The sequence below is a fragment of the Lethenteron reissneri genome, chromosome 2 (assembly GCF_015708825.2).
Source record: "Lethenteron reissneri isolate LAM-NWPU_2019-01 chromosome 2, ASM1570882v1, whole genome shotgun sequence".
In the NCBI taxonomy this organism is placed as follows: Eukaryota; Metazoa; Chordata; class Hyperoartia; order Petromyzontiformes; family Petromyzontidae; genus Lethenteron; species Lethenteron reissneri.
The window spans coordinates 3,109,793-3,126,663 of record NC_083780.1 but is presented as its reverse complement, the minus strand read 5'-3'; the positions used below and the strand labels follow the sequence as shown (position 1 = coordinate 3,126,663).

The 16,871-nt window shown below is 47.6% G+C and overlaps 1 protein-coding gene across 1 annotated transcript; it reads right to left on the bottom strand.

The window, feature by feature from the left end:
- Positions 1 to 1,148: 1,148 nt before the first annotated feature.
- Positions 1,149 to 2,399, bottom strand: LOC133342627 (trace amine-associated receptor 4-like). The gene has a single exon (XM_061551902.1). It carries the CDS (start codon positions 2,152 to 2,154, stop codon positions 1,153 to 1,155), a length of 1,002 nt encoding a protein of 333 aa, XP_061407886.1. The 5' UTR covers positions 2,155 to 2,399; the 3' UTR covers positions 1,149 to 1,152.
- Between the last annotated feature and the right edge of the window lie 14,472 nt (positions 2,400 to 16,871).

Here is a 16,871-nt window from a genome sequence, read left to right as displayed (position 1 = left end):
TTACAATTCTATGTCGCAAAAAATATAATATGCTACCATCTAAACTTTATTCTCATACATCACACGAGTCTACACCGCACTATATACTGCATTGTATTCTCCGCAGGGAATGGATTATTTGCTCCGCTGCATCTCTCCCCCCCACTACTCTCCCATTGACATATTTTGTTGCTTCCTCTTAGTATCTTTCACATGACGGTCAATGGTACAGTGTATAGCGGATTGTAAAATAATAAATAGTATAAAATTGTAATGCTTAATACAATGTACAAAGTAATATATAGTATCGTAATTGTATAGTGAATATACAGCAGTGTGATATACATTAGGGTGGGTAGAATAATACATAGTGTAATATTACAATGTATAAGGTATAGCGTGGTGTATAGCAATACAGTATATAATTTATTGTTGGGTTTGTCTATGGCAGTATATAGTACGGTGTAGACTCGTGTGATTGTAAAGTTAAGATGGTAGCATATTATATTTTTTGCGACATAGAATTGTAATGTATTACTAACTGTTAGTAACTCAGCTTATTGTAGAGTATATTTAGTATACTGATGATACTATGTAGTTTATGCTTTAGTTTTCTTGGTTCTTTCGGTAAAGTCACGTAGAATGGAAATAATAAAATAATAAAAATAAAAAATATAAAATAATTCTCACGACGTCTCGGCCACAAAGCAAGCAGCCGTACTCAGGTGAAGAACAGGTCTGTCAGAAAGACAGCGTCTGAATGAACACCACCAGGCTTGGCAGCGTATATTTAAGCTGGGTTGGAGGGGGAAGAGCGCCTTGACAAATGAATTTGCATATCAAGAGGAATTTAGCATATTTATGGGAAATGCAGGTATGTCAAGGCGCTCTTCGCCCCTCCATTCCAGCTTAAATAGTCGCTCCAAGCCTGGGGCTTGTCATTCAGACTCTGTCTCCTCGACAGACCTGTTCTCCACCTGAGGACGGCTACTTGCGTTGTGGCCGAAACGCCGTGAGAATTATTTTATAATGTTTTATTTTTATTATTTTATTATTTCCATTCTACGTGACTTTACTGAAAGAACCAAGAAGATGAAGTGACGTTTCCTCATCGTCACAGAGGCCATGGTTACCCAGGGATTGCGTATCGCAATGAGAAACGCAACCCGCGCTTCATTCGGACAACTGAAAGTTCCTCTCTCCCGCCCTGAAAATCCGAAGACTGAGGATCTTGCGGAAGGCGCCGCGGAACTGGCGGTTGAAGGAGGCGTAGAGGAGTGGGTTGACGGCCGAGCTGACGTAGCCCATCCATGTGGCCACCTCGTACTCGACGTCGCAGTTCCCGACAAACGGGAAGACGAGCACGATGATGAAGAAGGGCAGCCACGAGAGAAAGAAAGCTACAATGATACTGCCCAGAGTCACCGTGGCGTTGTGCTCGCGTCGCATGTTGCTCTCCCTCTGCTGGCCTTGGACCTTCGTGGTCGCTGCCTTGATCTGCCGAGCCTGGGTGCGCGCCACGTGGTAGATGCGCGCGTACATGGCCGTGATGACGAGCATGGTCAGGAAGTAGGGGCAGGCGCCGTAGAAGAAGTGCAGGCTGACGTCGACGCTAAAGAGACAGTCGTCCGGGCAGCCCACCCTCTTGATGGCGCTGGGCACGAGCTGGGGACTGAAGCTCAGCAGGCTTGGCGAGGTGAAGAGCGCCGCCCCAAACCAGCAGATGAGCAGCATCGCCACGAGGGTGCGTTTGGTGACGCGCTGAGCGTAGCGCAGTGGGTCGCAGATGGCCACGTAGCGGTCGTAGGCGATGCAGCTCAAGTGGAAGATGGACGAGTTGCAGAGGGTGTAGTCGACGAAGTATAGGACGTTGCAGAAGCTGTAGTCGTAGTACCAGCAGTGGTACACGGTGCCCACCATGCGCAGGGGCATCACTATGGACCCCAAGCCGAAGTCGGAGACGGCGAGAGACATCGCGAGGATGTTGGTGTGAGTCTGCAGCTGCCGGAAGATGATGACTGAGCTGATGATGAGCATGTTGCTGAAGATCGTAACCACGATTAAGAAGCTGATGATGATGAGGATGATCGGTCGGCTTTTCTCCGACAGGCTCGGCCCGCTGCAGTTGTAGCCGTGATAGTCGATGCATTGCAACGTCTTGGTTGTGTTTACCATGACTTTGAGGGGTCCGGTTGAAAGTAGCTTTGGTACCCTTTAACCTCACCACTGGAGAAATGTAAGTATTAATGAGTGGTTAATATAATCGGTATTTAATTCAGCGGTAGTAGCTTTTTTGCCAGCTTCCTTTGCGAGTCAAAACTTTCTCAGAATTGCAACACACCGTTAAAAACGTTTCATTCAAATGTTGATGATAATTGTGATTTTATTTATTTTTATATTTTATTTTTCTTTTCACCTACGTGACTTTACCTTAATAACCAAAGAGTATGGATCCCTGCAGTCACGAAAACTTAAAATCTAGATTGATGAAAGTTACGATGACGATGTTTTCGATATGATGCGCAACTGGCAATCGGATCGCACTGTTGACGCTGATGCACTTTCTCTAAAAGATGACGATGGTCATGGCCCTGTGCTCGTTTCAGTGGTAAAAAGTGATGGCGCTGACGATTTCCGAAGGCGGTCGGATGCAGTTTTTGACTCGTGCTCGAACTTTCTCCTCCCTGACTCCGGCTCCCCAGGTTCCTCGCACGGTTGCACTCCGGCCACTGTGGAAACCGCCAAACAGAGAGGACCACAAGCAACTCACTCACCACACTCATTGCCGTGCCTCGTGACCCATGGGTTTTACCGCACACTCATTGCCGTGCCTCGTCACCCATGGGTTTTACCGCACGTTCCAACACCCTGCATCTGCACGCCTAAACAGGTTTCGCTTTAACGCACCTTTTTTTTGCTTAACGCACACCGCGGGTAGTCTAGCGTGTGACGGACTACCTCTCTGAGCAGCGTCGGTGTTGGCTGCCTTGTTCGCTGATCCTGGCGCAGTTATACTCCAATTGACTTCTCCGCCCGAGTCGTCGTTTCGAAAACACTTCACTATATTATTAACATCACTACCACCTCATTTCCGTCACCTCAACCCCGCACACGGCATCGTCATCGTCACCTATCTCGATATCCGTCTTCGCCTCCACCTATCGCTTCAATATTCGTCGTCTCGCCTTCCAGGAATAAATGACTGCCACACGTCGTATATTTATAGACGATGTAAAAACAACACACTCAGGAAGAAACCTGTAGTACAGTCTTCTTGGTTCTTTCGGTAAAGTCACGTAGAAGGGAAATAATAAAATAATAAAAATAAAACATAATAAAATAATTCTCACGACGTTTCAGCTACAACGCAAGCAGCCGTCCTCAGGTGAAGAATGAAACTCCACCAAGCTTGGAGCGTATATTTAAGCTGGGTTGGAGAGGGAAGAAGAGCGCCTTGACAAAATAATTTGCATATCAAGATGAATTTAGCATATTTATGGGAAATGCGTAGGAGGTGGGTGGGGGGTTTCAAAGTCATATTATGCCCGTGCATTATGCAGGATTAGCAGCATCAAAGGGAGGGGATAGAGGTAGCATTAACAAAGGAAGAAATGTTAATAGTATGTTGCTGCAGTTAGTAAACCACCACGTAAAAAAAAGTATAAACTACATAGTATCAGCAGTAGACTAAATATACTCTCCAATAAGCTGAGCTACTAACAGTAAGTAATAGATTACAATTCTACGTCGCAAAAATTATAATATGCTTCCAGATAAACTTTTTTCTCTTGCATCACACGGGTCTACCCCGTACTATATACTACCACAGACAAACCCAACATTACATTATATACTGTATATACTCTCCAACCCAGTTTAAATATACGCTCCAAGCTTGGTGGTGTTTCATTCTTCACCTGAGGACGGCTGCTTGCGTTTTAGTCGAAACGTCGTGAGAATTATTTTATTATGTTTTATTTTTTATTATTTTATCATTTCCCTTCTACGTGACTTTACCGAAAGAACCAAGAAGATGAATCCCTGCAGTCACGAAAGCTTTAAATCGAAATCAGTAGTACAGTATTGTCAAAAAATCTAAGGAACTGGAAACGTTATTTGGTGTTCCTCCTCCTCCCGCCTGTGCCCAATGACCATTCCCTTCTCGCTTCTGGCCCTCTTACGCTGGAACAATCTGCCCCGACACGTCAATCAGCCTCACTCTTCATGAATTGTTCTGCCATTAAAACACAGATTTTCCATTACTTACTCAACTCCCCCCCCCCTCTCCCCGTTCATTAACACCATCATTATCATCATCATCCCTCTTCAAAACTTCCCTACCCATACTCTTTGGTTTCTCTATTAGCTCTCTTCACTTACTACAGTGATTTTGGCTGTAACGGTTCCACCTGAAGACGGAAGCTTGTGTTGCCTCCGAAACGTCGTGATTTAATTTATTTTATTTTATATTATTTTATTTTATACCTACGTGACTTTACCGAAAAATCCAAAGAGTACAAATCCTTGCAGTCACGAAAGTTTCAAATCTAGAATCCCTACCGATCCCTCGCACTCATCATCATAAACCACCCACTGCCACTGTCACCGCCGTCTATTACACACATCGTCACGTTCACCATGTGCCATCATCCTCGTCGGGTCATCTCATCGCACGATTCTGCTGGACAAATGTGTTCATTCCTCGTCGGGCGTCTTGTGTCGAGGCGCGACGTGAATTGAAGCAAGATGAGAAAAGTCGATGGATGGGGATTCGCCGAAGTCCCCTTTGACCGGTAGTTGTCGGCTCGAGAAGCAACGTGCGCCTGTTGGGCTGCGGCAGTAACCCACTCGCACACAGACCTCGTATAGTGTTAGCGGTGTGTAGCGGTGTAGTGATGGTGTAGTGGCGTGGTGTTGTTTAGCGATGTGTACTGGTGTGGAGTGGCGGTGTGTAGTGGTGTGTCGGTGTGGTGAGCGGGGTCTAGTGGTATGGTGCAGTGGTGTATATTGGTGTCGCGTAGCGGTGTGTAGCGGTGTGTAGTGGTATAGTGTAACGGTGTAGTGGTGTGTCAGTGTGGTTTAGCGGTCTGTAGTGTAGTGGTGTAGTGTAGTGGTGTGTAGTGTAGTGGTGTGTCGGTGTGTATTGCAGTGGTGTGTAGTGGTGTATTGGTGTGCTGTGGTGGTGGTGTAGCGGTGTGTAGTTGTGTGTAGTGGTGAGTAGTGGCATAGCGGTGTTGTTTAGCGGTGTGTAGTGTGGTGTTGTCTGTTGTGGTGTAGCGGTGTCGTGTAGCCGTGGTGTAGTATAGCGCTTATGTAGTGGTGTAGCGGTGAGGTGTGCCAGTGTAGTGGTGTAGTAGTTCAAATTCTTGACTTGTCATAGGCGTGCAGTGTGTTGAGTGTTAGGTGAGTGTGTCTGGTGAGTGTGTCTGTGAATAATGAAGCTGGTGGCTGGTGATTGGTGGGTGATATCTGCTCAGCTTCAGGAGGGTATAGGGTGGTGGGTGCGAACAAAGGGCGTGACTGGTGAGTGTCTAATGAGTGGTGAGCTGTCTTGTGGGTGGTGTTTTGGAATGGTGAAATGTCAGCTGAGTGGTAGGTACAGTGAGGGAAAAAAGTATTTGATCCCCTGCTGATTGTGTACGTTTGCCCACTGACAAAGAAATGATCAGTCTATTATTGTAATGTTAGGTTTATTTGAACAGTGAGAAACAGAATAACAACAAAATCAGAAAAACACATGTCAAAAATGTTATAAATGGATTTGCATTTTAATGAGGGAAATAAGTATTTGACCCCTCTGCAAAACATGACTTAGTACTCGGTGTCAAAAACCTTGTTGGCAATCACAGAGGTCAGACGTTTCTTGTAGTTGGCCACCAGGTTTGCACACATGTCAGGTAGGATTTTGTCCCATTCCTCTTTGCAGATCTTCTCCAAGTCATTAAGGTTTCGAGGCTGACGTTTGGCAACTCGAATCTTCAGCTACCTCCCCAGATTTTCTATGGGATTAAGATCTGGAGACTGGCTAGGCCACTCCAGAACCTTAATGTTCTTCTTCTTGAGCCACTCCTTTGTTGCCTTGGCCGTTTGTTTTGGGTCATTGTTATGCTGGAATACCCATCCACGACCCATTTTCAATGCCCTGGCTGAGGGAAGGAGGTTCTCACCCAAGATTTAACGGTACATGGCCCCGTACATAATCCCTTTGATGCGGTGAAGTTGTCCTGTCCCCTTAGCAGAAAAACACCCCAAAGCATAATGTTTCCACCTCCATTTTTGACGGTGGGGATGGTGTTCTTGGGGTCATAGGCAGCATTCGTCCTCCTACAAACACGGCGAGTTGAGTTGATGCCAAAGAGCTCCATTTTGGTCTCATCTGACCACAACACTTTCACCCAGTTGTCCTCTGAATCATTCAGATGTGCATTGGCAAACTTCAGACGGGCATGTATATGTGCTTTCTTGAGCAGGGGGACCTTGCGGGTGCTGCAGGATTTCAGTCCTTCACGGCGTAGTGTGTTACCAACTGTTTTCTTGGTGACTATGGTCCCAGCTGCCTTGAGATTATTGTCAAGATCCTCCCGTGTAGTTCTGGGCTGATTCCTCACCGTTTTCATGATCATTGCAACTCCACGAGATGAGATCTTGCATGGAGCCCCAGGCTGAGGGAGATTGACAGTTATTTTGTGTTTCTTCCATTTGCGAATAATCGCACCAACTGTTGTCACCTTCTCACCAAGCTGCTTGGCGATGGTCTTGTAGCCTATTCCAGCCTTGTGTAGATCTACAATCTTGTCCCTGGCATCCTTGGAGAGCTCTTTGGTCTTGGCCATGGTGGAGAGTTTGGAATCTGATTGATTGATTGCTTCTGTGAACAGGTGTCTTTTATACAGGTAACAAGCTGAGATTAAGAGCACTCCCTTTAAGAGTGTGCTCCTAATCTCAGCTTGTTACCTGTATAAAAGACACCTGGGAGCCAGAAATCTTTCTGATTGAGAGGTGGTCAAATACTTATTTCCCTCATTAAAATGCAAATTAATTTATACAAATTTTGACATGCGTTTTTCTGGATTTTGTTGTTGTTATTCTCTCTCACTGTTCAAATAAACCTACCATTAAAATTATCGACTGATCATTTCTTTGTCAGTGGGCAAACTTACAAAATCAGCAGGGGATCAAATACTTTTTTCCCTCACTGTAAATGGCAGTGGTGGCAGAGGTAAGTGGTGAGCATCTGGTGAGAGTATCAGGTGGTGAGCAGTGTCAGGCGTCTGGTGATTGTTGAGAGTGGCGAGCAGATTCGGGACAGAGCCCATGTAAGGGGAGAAGGGGGCTGAGCAGACAGAAAAGAAAAACCCCGTCTCTAGGACGGGCTGCCCTCTAGATAATCACTGACCCTGTACAATCCGTCGTTGGATGAAGGCCTCCCCGCGTCGGTGTCCCAGTCGTGAGAAGTGTTGCGACCTGCAGTTTGGTGAGTGGATTGGGTGGGTTGGCAAGTTGGTGTGAGTGGAGTGGGTGACTGAGTGGATGAGTGAGTGACTGCGTTGTGGCCTGCAAGTGTGGTGGTTGATCACGGTGTGGGTGAGATGAAGCAGTCTGGTAGACCCGAGTGCTCAGCGCGAGTGGATTCATCAACGAGTAGAGTTCACAGGAACAGTAACCGTGATAGTAGTAGTAGCGACAGAGGAATTATAAGGAGGCAACTGACCGCCGGTGAGCGAGAGACCCAGGGACTCGGAGATCCACACATAGACTCGCGTAGATACCCGGGGCCTCCTTTCCAAGGATCGTCACCTTGATGTGCTGGAAAGGCTTTGAGTGTTCCAATGGCCCTGAGAGCGAAGCCGTCGGGAGTTATGCTCCTGGTAGGGTTTCCCATGGTGGTAAGGTCGAGGTTGAGGTCCCAGACGAAGTACGATCCAAGGTGTCCTAGTAACCCCCACCCCTGGGCAGGTAGGGCTCTATAGGTTTGTGTTGCAACTCAGCTAGGAGAAGGCCACTCCGAATTGAAACCTACAGCTCTGTGGTTGCCAGTTGCCATAGCCGTCTTGGCTCGCTGAGCCATTGTGGAGTAACCCTGAGCCGAAAGATTGGGATCGGTGTGCGCGAGCTGATTTGCGCTTTAAATCAACTCTAGCGCAGGCGGGAGCAAAGTCCTCCAAGCGATAGGGGAGAGGTGGAAACGGTAGGTGCAAGATGGCACTGGCTGCCGCAGCTTTTAACCTGCATGTCGGCGGCTCGGCCATATTTGTCGTTTGACTGTTTGCTAGAGGAAACAACAACACCATCATCATCCGGCTTTGGTGAATAAGGAAACCACATCAAAACTGACAAGCAGGTCGTCTGGGGACAGGGCAATCCCCTTGATTGTCAATACCAGGTCAGTAGAAGTTAGCACCGCAGAGGTGGTTTTTCCAGTGAAAGGCCGCAGGATTTCAGACAAAAAACGAGCCAGTTTGTAGGTGGGGGAGTTGATAGTAGAGACAATAGGACGAAGAGGTGTATCTTCTTTATGTATGTTTGGCAAGCCATATAATCTTGGTGGCCTGGCTGCAGAAGGTTTCAGCGAGAACTGTTTGGTTTGATCAATTAATGCGGTTGAATCAGAAATGATTTTGTTGGTTTTAATGACGAGGCTGTTGGTGAGGTCTTTTTATTTTTGTATAGCTACCATCGTTGAGTAGTTCTTGAATTTTGTTGTTGTATTCTATTTTGTCTATGATGACAGTGGCATTGCCTTTGTCGGCTGAGAGGATGACAATGTCATCCCTCTTTTTTAATTGAGCTAATTCAAAACGCTCATCTTTGCTTTGCTGATGTTGCTAGCTGGCATCTTAGCGTTGTGGCCGAAATGTCGTGAGAATAATTGTATTATGTTTTATTTTTATTATTTTATTATTTCCATTCTACGTGACTTTACCGAAAGAACCAAGAAGATGAATCCCTGCAGTCACGAAAGCTTTAAATCGAAATTTAAGGAGAGACGTCTGTCGGGCGTTGGACTCACGACGAAGAACACCGTTGCTGGCAAAACTTCTGAGCCTTCCAATTGGCCATTCAGACCGCCTGATGTCTCTACGGCTACCCATCCAGGGTAACCACTTTGCCACCATAATCAGTGTTCATGCACCAACCTTACAGGCTGGATCAAGACGTCAAGGAAGCATTTTATCATGACCTCGGAACTCTTCTCCCAAGGGGTAGATCACAAAGACAAGCTTCTTGTGACGGGAGACTTCAGCGCAAGACGCGATCAGAACCATGACCGCTAGACGGGAGCCCTTGGTAAGCGTGGAATTGGCAACTGCAACTACAATGGTCGTATGCACCTGGAGCTCTGCGCAGACCACCACCTCTGCATAAAACAGATATAAGACCACGTGGAGACACCCGTGCTCCAAGCACTGGGATCTACTGGATTACATCCTTGTACGCCAACAGGACACAAGGGACATACTACACACACTAAAGTCGTGCCCAGTGCTGACTGCTATACAGGCTACAGATTGGCCAGAGCAAAAGTCACCCTCAGGATCAAACCACCACCCAAGAAGAAAGGTCTTCACCCCAAGAAGCCCTAATTAGAGAAGCCCCCTCCTGTTAAGGGAGAAATTCGAGAACTAACTCAAGACCAGGCTCAGTGAACATCACGGATGGAGACCTTGAAGAGCAGTGGAAGCATCTAAAACGGCTATTCAGGGTATGGCTGTGGAGGTGGTTGGCTTCTCAACGAGCAAACGCAAAGATTGCTTCGATGAGAATGATCCCGAAATCGAATCACTCCTCCAGACTAAACGGTCCTGTCATTACAGACTACTTGTCTGTCCCATTGACCAAGCCGCAATATCTGCATACAGCGCTGCGTGCAAAACCTTGCAAACAAAGCTGAGAGTCCTAAAAAAGAACTGGTGGATAGACCTCGCAGTAAGGACACAGCTGTATGCAGACATGGGGGACACATGAGCATTCTATGAAGCCCTATGCTCAGTGTATGATCCCTTGCACCAGACACGGGCCCCCTCTAAGATCATCAGAGGGCACAACCCTTGTGACAGACAAGGAAGCTATCACGCATCGCTAGTCAAACAACTTTAGCAGTCTCTTCGCAGACAAGCGGACGGTCCAAGCAGCATCCATAGCCAAGTTCCAGCAATGCGAAGTGAGGACTGAACAGGACACGCCACCAACACGGGCAGAGATTGCATCTGCCATCAAGAAGCTCAAATCACACAAGGCACCCGGTATCGATGGGATCGCAGCCGAAGTGTACAAGGAGGAAGAAGATGCACTTCTGGACAGTCTCACAGACAGTTGCCGGATTAAGCTAGTGTGGGGCCTGTAGCACATGTTATAAAGGGCCCCTAAGTAAAAAAATAAACATCAATATTAAAACAACCAGGTACTCGTTTAAGGCTGAGTCTACCTATGGGAGGCCCAGGACCGGTTCAGATAATCGCCACTGATGTTGGCCGTGAGCGGGAATCGAATCCGAGTCGCCGGGTTCGTAGCGCAGCGAGTCGCCCTCCCGTGCTGTTACGCCTTACCAACGGTAATCCTCCCTATTGAAGTATGCTGCCCTAAAGAGCCCTCTGCATCCGATTCTGGACAGATGGCAGTCTTTTCAAACGTCGACGTCTCTTTGCTAACAACAAAACCATGGAGCAATATGTTCTGGAACTGCTCTTCGCAAATGACTCTGCACTTTTTGTACACGCGGAGAAGGCCCGACGGCTCATTGTGAACCATTTATCTGAGGCAGATCATGCTTTTGGCCTGGCCATCAGCCTGTAGAAACAAAGGTGTTATATTAGCCTCCACCTCGTGGAGTGTACACTCCACCATCAATCAATCACATGGAGACCCAGGAACTCACACGTAGACTCACGCAGAAACCCACGGACTCGGAGACCCACACATAGACTCACATAGAGACCCAGGGACCCGGAGACCCACACAGAGACTCACATTGAAACCTAGGGTCCTGGAGTCCCACGCGTAGACTCACGTAGAGACTCTGGGACTCGGATCCCCACACAGACTCACACAGAGACCCAGGAACTCGGAGACCCACACATAGACTCACAGAGACCCAGTGACTCGGAGATCCACGCATAAACTCACTTAGAGACCCAGGGCCTCAAAGACCCACACAGACTCACATAGAGACCCAGGAACTCAGAGACCCACAAAGACTCACATAGAGACCCATTAACTCGGAGATCCACACATAGACTCACATCGAGACCCAGGGACGCAGAGACCCATAGACTCACGTAGAACGACTGACAATAGAGACGTTACAGATGACCTACTTTATATTTAAACCCCCACAACTTGTAGGGTGCTACGGTGGCGAAATGTTAACGACCTCGCCTGGGATACAGGAGGTCGTGGGCACGATAACGACCGTGACGCCTGCTGCTGTGTATTTGTAGTTTGCGTGTCTCTCTCTCCCCATGGTCGAGTGGATTTTCCTCCGAATCCTCTGCTCTTTTGCTCCACATTCATAACCGCACGTTTAGAGGGTTTGACCGCTTGCATTTGCACGCGTTGGGCTATCATTTGTGGCCAGGTTGTTTCTGAAAAATAGCTACACAGCAGCTTAGTAGAGCCTGGTTAAAATGAAACGTAGTTAATTGTATCAAGGCGAGAGTTTATGTTTAACCATCCGTCGTGATGCTGGCACAAATTTCTACTCACCACGCGTGACACGGGGGCACCGGCGAAGGGGGTTGCAGGTTCGGAGTGTGAGTGCGTCTGCCTGTGTGTGTGTGTCGTGGCTATGTATTGGCTCTGTGTGTGTGTCTTGGCTCTGTGTGTGTCTTGGCTCTGTGTGTGTCCTGTCTATGTGTGTGTCCGCACTCTATATAAGGGGGCATCCGCACTCTCATGGGGTCGTGGGGGCGTGGGGGAAAGGGGGGGTGAAAGGGGGGAGAGGCGGGAAAGGGTAAGAGGGAGGAGGATAAGAGGGCGGTGAAAGGGGGGGAGTGCTAGGGAGCGGGGGTAAGGGGGAGGAAGGGGGTGAGAGAGAGGGGGGGGGGGGTAACAGGGAGGGAGGGAGGGGGGGGGTGAGGGGGGGTAAGGGGGAGGTGAGAGAGAGGGGGTAGGTGAGAGAGGGTGGGGATAATAGGGAGTGTGAATAAGAGTGGGGAGGGGGGGTTAGAGGGAGGGAGGGGGGGATGAGCGGGGATGGGGGTGTTTCTCTGGAGGATATTCTCAATCAGAGCTCAGTTTTCACACTTGTTTCTCCTGCCACTGAGGACCCAGCCCCCCCCTCTTACCTCGCGGAGACCCCCTGGGGGTCCCGGCGCAGTAAGCACAAATTATTTTAGGGATTTTTCGATTTAAAGCTTTCGTGACTGCAGGGATTCATCTTCTTGGTTCTTTCGGTAAAGTCACGTAGAAGTAAAATAATAAATTCATAAAAATAAAATAAAATACAATTCTCACGACGTTTCGGCCACAACGCAAGCAGCCGTCCTCAGGCGAGGAACAGGTCTGTCGGAAAGAACTTCCTCCCCTAAGCCAGCTTACAGTGAGGGAAAAAAGTATTTGATCCCCTGCTGATTTTGTACGTTTGCCCACTGACAAAAAATGATCAGTCTATAATTTTAATGGTAGGTTTATTGAACATTGAGAGACATAATAACAACAAAAAAATCCAGAAAAACGCACGTCAAAAATGTTATAAATTGATTTGCATTTTAATGAGGGAAATAAGTATTTGACCCCCTCTCAATCAGAAAGATGTCTGGCTCCCAGGTGTCTTTTATACAGGTAACGAGCTGAGATTATGAGCACACTCTTAAAGGGAGTGCTCCTAATCTCAGCTTGCTACCTGTATAAAATACACCTGTTCAAAGAAGCAATCAATCAATCAGATTCCAAACTCTCCACCATGGCCAAGACCGAAGAGCTCTCCAAGGATGCCAGGGACAAGATTGTTGACCTACACAAGGCTGGAATGGGCTAGAAGACCATCGCCAAGCAGCCTGGTGAGAAGGTGACAACAGTTGGTGCGATTATTCGCAAATGGAAGAAACACAAAAGAACTGTCAATCTCCCTCGGCCTAGGGCTCCATGCAAAATCTCACCTTGTGGAGTTGCAATGATCATGAGAACGCTGAGGAATCAGCCCAGAACTACACGGGAGGATCTTGTCAATGATCTCAAGGCAACTGGGACCATAGTCACCAAGAAAACGGTTGGTAACACACTACGCCATGAAGGACTGAAATCCTGCAGCGCCTGCAAGGTCCCCCTGCTCAAGAAAGCACATATACATGCCCGTCTGAAGTTTGAAGTTTGCCATTGAACATCTGAATGATTCAGAGGACAACTGGGTGAAAATGTTGTGGTCAGATGAGACCAAAATGGAGCTCTTTGGCATCAACTCAACTCGCCGTGTTTGGAGGAGGAATGCTGCCTATGACCCCAAGAACACCATCCCCACCTTCAAATATGGAGGTGGAAACATTATGCTTTGGGGTTGTTTTTCTGCTAAGGGGATAGGACAACTTCACCGCATCAAAGGAACAATGGACCGGGCCATGTACCGTCAAATCTTGGGTGAGAACCTCCTTCCCTCAGCCAGGACATTGAAAATGGGTCGTGGATAGGTATTCCATCATGACAATGGTCCAAAACACACGGCCAAGGCAACAAAGGAGTGGCTCAAGAAGAAGCACATTAAGGTCCTGGAGTGGCCTAGCCATTCTCCAGACCTTAATCCCAAAGAAAATCTGTGGAGGGAGCTGAAGGTTCGAGTTGCCAAACGTCAGCCTCGAAACCTTAATGACTTGGAGAAGATCTGCAAAGAGGAGTGGGACAAAATCCCTCCTGAGATGTGTGCAAACCTGGTGGCCAACTACAAGAAACGTCTGACCTCTGTAATTTCCAACAAGGGTTTTGCCACCAAGTACTAAGTCATGTTTTGCAGAGGGGTCAAATACGTATTTCCCTCATTAAAATTCAAATCAATTTATAACATTTTTGACATGCGTTTTTCTGGATTTTGTTGTTGTTATTCTGTCTCTCACTGTTCAAATATATCTACCATTAAAATTGTAGACTGATCATTTATTTGTCAGTGGGCAAACGTACAGAATCAGCAGGGGATCAAATACTTTTTTCCCTCACTGTAAATATACGCTGCCAAGCTCAGCAGTATTCATTCAGACGCTCTTTCCGACAGACATGTTCTTCACCTGAGGACGGCTGCTTGCGTTGTGGCCGAAACGTCGTGAGAATTGTATTTTGTTGTTTTATTTTTATTATTGTATTATTTCCTTTCTACGTGACTTTACCGAAAGAACCAAGAAGATATTTTAGGGATGTTTAAATATTTGAACTGATCATGGATAAATAGGCATTGACGAGGCACGCTCCGAGCTCTCGGCTTCGTCTTGCTCATCACGGAGAGCGATGTCACGGGTTTGTGGGGTCAGCCGAGGGCAGCTCGTTGTGTCGCTCCGTCTGTGTCTCTGTGAGTGAACACGCAAACTCCAAAATGCACTGCAGGCGTCAGGGTCGGGGTCGAATCCATGACCTCCTGTTTACCTAGCTGGATGTTTGCCTCCACGCTTACAATCGACTGTCACGCGTTTAGCGAATTTCGCCACTGCTGTGATGAGCCAAATCGTTGAGCTCTCATTTGTGGCCCAAGTCGCTTCTGGAAAAGGGCTACACAGCTCAGCGGCTCTTGCCTGGAAAAATACAAATACCGAGTTGATGGTGTTTCTATCTGCAACTGGAGTCGAACTGCTGCGCGCTGCATGCGGGGAGTGTGCCGGGTTCCCCCGAGCACATGGCACGGGGCCCTGCTGTTACAACGACTCGGATTCGATTCCCGCTCACGGCCAACATCAGTGGCGATAATCTGAACCAGTTCTGGGCCTCCCATAGGTAGACTTAGCCCCAAACGAGTGCCTGGTGTGGTGTGTGAACATCGCCACTTGGGAGACAAAGGCGGCCGGGCGTGGTGCTGGCCACCGACCCGTTCGTTTTCCGTTCCGGCCTTCATAGGTGCTCGCTAACAGCACTTGCCCCAACAGTCTGTTAAAGAGTATATGTGGGATCTTTGTCTTTGTTTTCAATGGGTGGGTGAGTGGCTGAGTGAGTGGGTGAGTGAGTCAGTGGATGATTAAGGGAGTTAATGGGTGGGTGAGTGTTTGGGTGAGTGGGTGGGTGCGTGAGTGGCTGAGTGAGTGGGGAGTGAGTCAGTGGATGAGTGAGTGAATGGGTCGACCAACTGCCCCCCTTAGAGCTCCCTCTCGTGGCAGCACGAGATATTTGCGTGATTTAAAGTCGTGATTCCTGGATGTACACATGTATTTGCATTGAGAAATAGGGAGAAATGCAGATATCTGCGGACAGGATTCAGGCCTCCTTGAACACGTGCACGGTTGAGCATTAGTTTGTGGCCGAGTTGGAACGTACATATGGTTTGGACTTTTTTTGGGATATTGGTAAATGTGCGAATGGGCTGAAGGCAAAGTTGAGTGCACATTGATGGGTTTGAGTCGGGCCTTAGTTAAACGCGCACATGATTGGGCCTCAACCTTGTTTGCCATACCGTTAATCAGGGTTTTAGTATCGGTTGTTATATGGTCGAATGTGTCTTCATACTAATTATGGGCGATTGTAATGTGCATATGAGCGTCTCGTTAACGAGGTGCAATTCATTATGAACATCAAACTTGTAGGTGATACTTAACACAGCAAAGCCTTGACCATCACTGGGGTTACGTTCTTGAAAATATCTGCAATCGGCAAATCCGCGATCCACAAACTCAAAAGACATTTAATTGGAAACAGGGTTTGGTTCAACGGTTCGTAATACGACAACACTCTATCTTGTTGTACGTTACTACACATCAACCCAGACATTAAACAGGGGGCGTTTTGACCGTAAAATATTAATAAGTTCTAGTGTTAAATATAACTTGTACGGTAAATGTATCTAATGAGATATCTATGTTTACGTAGTGTACAATACTTAGACACGCCGTCGACTACAGGGAGACAAATCTTGTGGCTGAACCTCGCTGCCACCACGTGACCTGGGGCCTGTGATGGGCCGTGTGGGAGACAAGATGGATACACGACGGAGATAAGATAGAGACAAGATGGAGGCAAGACGGAAACAAGATGGAGGCAAGATAAAGACAAGATGGAGGCAAGATAGAGACAAAATGGAGGCAAAATGGAGACAAGATGGAGGCAAGATAGAGACAAGATGGAGGCAAGATGGAGACAAGATGGAGGCAAGATAGAGACAAGATGGAGGCAAAATGGAGACAAGATGGAGGCAAGATAGAGACAAGATGGAGGCAAGATGGAGACAAGATGGAGGCAAGATAGAGACAAGATGGAGGCAAGATGGAGACAAGATGGAGGCAAGATAGAGACAAGATGGAGGCAAGACGGAGACAAGATGGCGATAAGACGGAGAAAAGATGGAGGCAAGATAGAGACAAGATGGAGACAAGATAGAGACAAGATGGAGGCAAGATAAAGACAAGATGGAGGCAAGATAGAGACAAGATGGATACACGACGGAGATAACATGGAGACAAGACAGAGACAAGATGGACACAAGACGGTGCCGTGTGTTTTTCCGTGGCAGCATCACCGCCTTTGTCTCCCCAGTGGAGATGTTCACACACCACACCAGTTACTCATTTGAGGCTGAGTGGACCTAGGGGAGGCCCAGGAGCGGTTCAAATAATCGTCACCGGCGGTGGCCGTGAGCAGGAATCGAACTCGGGTCGCCGGGTTCGTAGCGCAGCGCGCCAAGCACTGTGCATGCAAAATATCTGCATGTTGGCGCCCCCCACCCCCCACAAAAATACCAAAGTCTATCATTTTTGCATGGTGTATCGTCTGGA